General features: G+C 25.4%; 1 protein-coding gene across 1 annotated transcript; it reads right to left on the bottom strand.

Annotated features, from left to right (window-relative positions):
• Window positions 1–796: 796 nt before the first annotated feature.
• Window positions 797–1,706, bottom strand: LOC135950732 (uncharacterized). The gene is made up of 4 exons (XM_065500266.1): window positions 1,627–1,706; window positions 1,380–1,558; window positions 1,157–1,310; window positions 797–1,086 (listed from the first exon to the last, which is right to left on the bottom strand). The coding sequence occupies exons 2-4, from the start codon at window positions 1,548–1,550 to the stop codon at window positions 797–799; spliced, it is 615 nt and encodes a 204-aa protein (XP_065356338.1). The 5' UTR covers window positions 1,551–1,558; window positions 1,627–1,706.
• Window positions 1,707–4,378: the final 2,672 nt, after the last annotated feature.

Below are 4,378 nucleotides of genomic sequence, written 5' to 3'. Positions count from 1 at the left end.
AAAATTTGGAAATAATTTAGATCCAAAAGTTCTTAAATCAATGGCTTTATAACACTATACAACAAAATCAAATTTTTTCCAAAATTACAAGGTGGACCAATAAATTTTGATACACAGATAAAAATGAAAATGCGCTTTAATTACAAAATTCATTGAATTGAGTAAAAAAATATTTAGATTACAACCTATTAAGAAATTCGCAAATTCAAGTAACCAAATTTAATTGGAAATATTAGGCAACATTGCCAATTAAAAAAATATTATATTAATTAATATATTTAATTGAAGTACTACAAAAAATTCAAACAAACAATTAATTGAGTCAATTAACATTTTGTTTGAAAATTACCAATTAATTTTTTGTTTAATTTGAGTATCAACGTTAATTAAAAATACTTCTTGGAACCAATTATTAATTTAATTGTTTTAATTAATAAGTTAATTGGTGCAGGTAAACAATTAATTAAAATTTTAATGGATTTAATTAATATTTTACTTGGTTATTTATACCCCCATAAAAAATTTCTTTGAATTTTATAAAATGTTTTTAATTAAAAAAAAATAAATTTTAATTCAATTTAAATAATTATAATGATACAATTGTATAATTTATAGATAATTAATATTATTAGATAATATATATGTACATAGTTACAATATTTAATAATATGGCACAAAATTAATACAGTTCTAATTAACAAAAACAAATACAATACATTTCACAAAACTATTTTAATTTAATTTTAATTTAAGGTCAAATATAATAATTAATACTGTAGTTTAAAAATTTCGTGTTTTAAAGTTGACAAGTTGACTTAATACCATCGAAATAAACAAAGATGGATTTAATATTTTCTAAAGAACCTGAAATTAATAACTTTGGCTGGATACTACGCCCTTGAAGTACGAGAAGTTTCAATTTAATGTTGATTTCTTCTTCAGTTTCCGCCAAAATTGCAAAACTTTGCTGCGAATCTGGTACAGAGAACTTTTTTCGTACTTTGGCCCCACTTTCGTCTGAGGTGACTTTTTGTGTTGGGGGGAATAAATGATGAATATTCCAAAGTGTTGTTAAAATTTTAGATTCTGAAAAGATATTTAAAAAAATGAATTAGAAATTTTAAATATTTTTAATAAAAATAAAACTTTTACCTACCTTCATTTAACGAATTTATTTGCTGCATTTTTTTTGAAATAGCTGAACAGGTAATTTTAGTCTGAAGCAAATAGATAACCTTTTCTCCATAGTTTGACCATCTTTCGTTAAATTTTTTTGCAATAGGAAATTTAAGTTCAAAATCTATATTGATCTTTTAAATGAAATGAAAGATTTTAAATTGTGAAAAAGTTATTTTTTTTTTAAATAAAACATAACTAACCAGAAGTGAACCAGACGGCTTTTTGTATTCAGGCCAGAGTTGAAAAATGTCGGCAGTATTTTTTGATTCCGTAATTTGCTGAAAACGATAATTAGCACATTTTCGCCAGTATAGGTCAAACTCGTCTGCTGTAATTGAAGGCAACCTTAAATATTGCAATGCGACGGCCATATTTTCTTCTGAAAGAGAAAAAAATTATTATAATTTCTTAAGTTTTTAATCTGAGTTAATTTGGTTTTATTCTCACCTATCACTTCATCGTCTTCTGGTGATGATTTTTCTTTGAATATGTCTTTGGAAAGCCTTTTCAAATTTGCTAGCTTGTTATAGATTCGAGTAAAATTCCTGGAAATATTTTAGATATTACAAAATTATTTTGTATATTGAAATAAATAGCAAAACTAACAATTTGTTCGGACGGAAAAATTACGCATATCTGCCTTTCAATATCAGCACAGTCTGAAATGGAACAAGCTATCCCATTAGCTTCCATATATTTAGCAATAGTTGTAATTAGTATATTTCGTTGTTCCTCATGTAAAATGTCATTTTTCGCATAAAATTTAAGGATTTCCTTGCCATTAAACGTGTTCGCTAAAATTTCATTTACAGAAACAAATTTTAACTTCTGAGAACTATCTGAAGAAATATTCATTGCATTTATTTTTCCTCTAAATGGGGTAGATGTTATTTTCCACTTTTCCAAACAGTCTTCAAACAGTGCTTGATCACCAACGGTATTATCGATGAATAATTTGGAGATATGGGCTGGTTTTAATATTTTCAGTACATCAATAGTAATATCTTGTTCTGTAATGAAAAAAAGAGTTTTAGTAAAAAGTATTTAAATTAAAATACAATAAAAACTTATACTTACGTTTTAATTTAGCATACAGGTGATGTAAGTTCCATTTTTTTAAGAGGTCACTTAAGTCCATTTCGGTGGTAGAGGTATCCATTGTTGAGTTTTAGTATATTTAGTATTTTCTACATAAAACACTTATTTTCCTTAATTTGTTCTTCTTTATTTTATGTACACAAAATTATTTCTACAAGACAAAACCTGTTTATTTACCGTTAAAATAGTTTTTGTTTTTTTTATGCTTAAGTTTTTTTTTATACACACACACTTTACTGCTGATGTTGACACCACAAACTCACAAGAACAACTGATGATCTTGTTTTGTTCTTTTATTTTCTATGCAGCTGAAATTAATCAGTGTTGCCGTTTAAGTTATTTATATTTAATTGGTTTAAATAAAATAAATTCTAAAATTCCACAGTTTACAACATAGAGTCCAAAAATAATTTTTGACGACAACACTTATTTTCATTAACCTTATAGTTCTTTATAAGGTATTCCAAAAAGGCTTTTTTAAACTTTTTTATATTATTTTTATCACTTTAAATATTTTTTCCGACTTCAACATGCTACTTCTCAAAAACAACAAATTAAAAAAATTTAATTTGTAAAATAGTATATTTATCATAAGAACCATAGTCAAATCAAACAAAAAATCTGAAGGCAAGGTACTTTATTGTGCTTTGTAAATAAATTAAGTCCATACAATTAGGCAGCATAAAATTCAGTTACTGTATTTACATATAAATCACTTATAATTAAATTCAAAAAGAGGTTTAAAAAATTAAACCCAAAAAAGGGAAACATTCGAATGTCTGCATCGAACAATTCTTTGGGCATAAATAACTACCACGGCAACACCAACTTTTTTTGTATATAAAAAATCAGCAAAGTCAATCAAAAAAATTTTTGAATTAATTAAATATTTTAATTGGAAATATTTTTCTTGAATCAAATGTTGCCTACTGTAAAAAATTAAACGCACATACTAAAAAACTTCTTTATTTACATATGTAGAATACGGAGTAATTGTTTACTATTTAACGATTTTTTAGTTTTAAACATGTTGATAGCACTGTCAACAAAAAACTGAACAATCAATTAAAAAATACGTTGAATTAATTAAAAAATTATTTAAATATTTTTTTTTGTCAATCACCCACTTAATTGAAAAAAATTGGCCCATAATTTTTTCTGTGTAGAGGAGACAAAAAAAGACATGTGTATCGGCGTTTTGAAAGTTTACCTCTGAATATCATTTGAGGGCGGGTTAAAGTTTCCCAACTCTGGCACATTCTTATTGTTAATCTTCATAAGAAACCATATGATCCTTACATTTTAGGTATAAAATGTGTTCAGCAAAGTTATGTAAAATGTTACGGAGAATATTTTTGTAGAATATGTTAACCTTCTAAATCCTCAAGGCATGGGTCTTTTTTATCCTTTTTTTTATTTGTTTACTGTAACCATATATATGGTTGATACAATCATGTGAATCATAAATTAACCATATTATGGTTATCACAATCATGTAAATAGTTACTGTGACTATAATATTGCTAAAAAACTTGTAACAATATTGAAATGGTTACAGTAACCATGCTCAACTAAATTCTTTCTCTGCATGTGCACTTAATGGGAATAAATATTGAAAAAATTACAAAAATAATGTAAAATTTTAAAACAAAACTAAAAAAGTCCCATTCATGTTTATTAAGAGATCTTTACAAAAGCGGTAATACAAGACAAAGTAAACTAATAAATGTTATGAGTCCTAAATTTGACAAGTCTGTTTGGAATTCAAGATTTATTTGAAAAAAAAATTGAGATTTAATTCATTGGATGATTTTTATGTTGCAATTACATACAGTATGTCAAAAATGAGTTTACACATTGAAAATAAATTTATATTTTCGAATTTGATTACATAAAAATACCACTTATTCTTTCATTACATATATTTTTTTGGTTTGTTATGAATATACATAACAAACATTATTTAATTTTGGTAGTGTCAATTAACTCTTTTCACAACCAATTTTATTTGTGTTTTTTGGTACACACTTAATGATCAATGGTACTTTACAGATATTTATCATCTGCATTGCGTGGTATATCCTAAGCGTTGTCATACCAA

The sequence above is a fragment of the Calliphora vicina genome, chromosome 2, assembly GCF_958450345.1.
Source record: "Calliphora vicina chromosome 2, idCalVici1.1, whole genome shotgun sequence".
Taxonomy (NCBI): Eukaryota; Metazoa; Arthropoda; class Insecta; order Diptera; family Calliphoridae; genus Calliphora; species Calliphora vicina.
Note: the sequence above shows the minus strand (reverse complement) of the source record. Positions and strands in the feature narration are given on the sequence as shown.

What these genes read in the sequence shown, in the direction of transcription:
- LOC135950732 (XM_065500266.1), bottom strand. Translation starts at nt 1,550, where the DNA reads ATGGCCGTCGCATTGCAATATTTAAGGTTGCCTTCAATTACAGCAGAC. An exon ending in AGCCGTCTGGTTCACTTCTG is followed by an intron (nt 1,311 to 1,379) that starts GTTAGTTATGTT and finishes TTCATTTAAAAG; the next exon opens with ATCAATATAGATTTTGAACT. An exon ending in AATAAATTCGTTAAATGAAG is followed by an intron (nt 1,087 to 1,156) that starts GTAGGTAAAAGT and finishes ATATCTTTTCAG; the next exon opens with AATCTAAAATTTTAACAACA.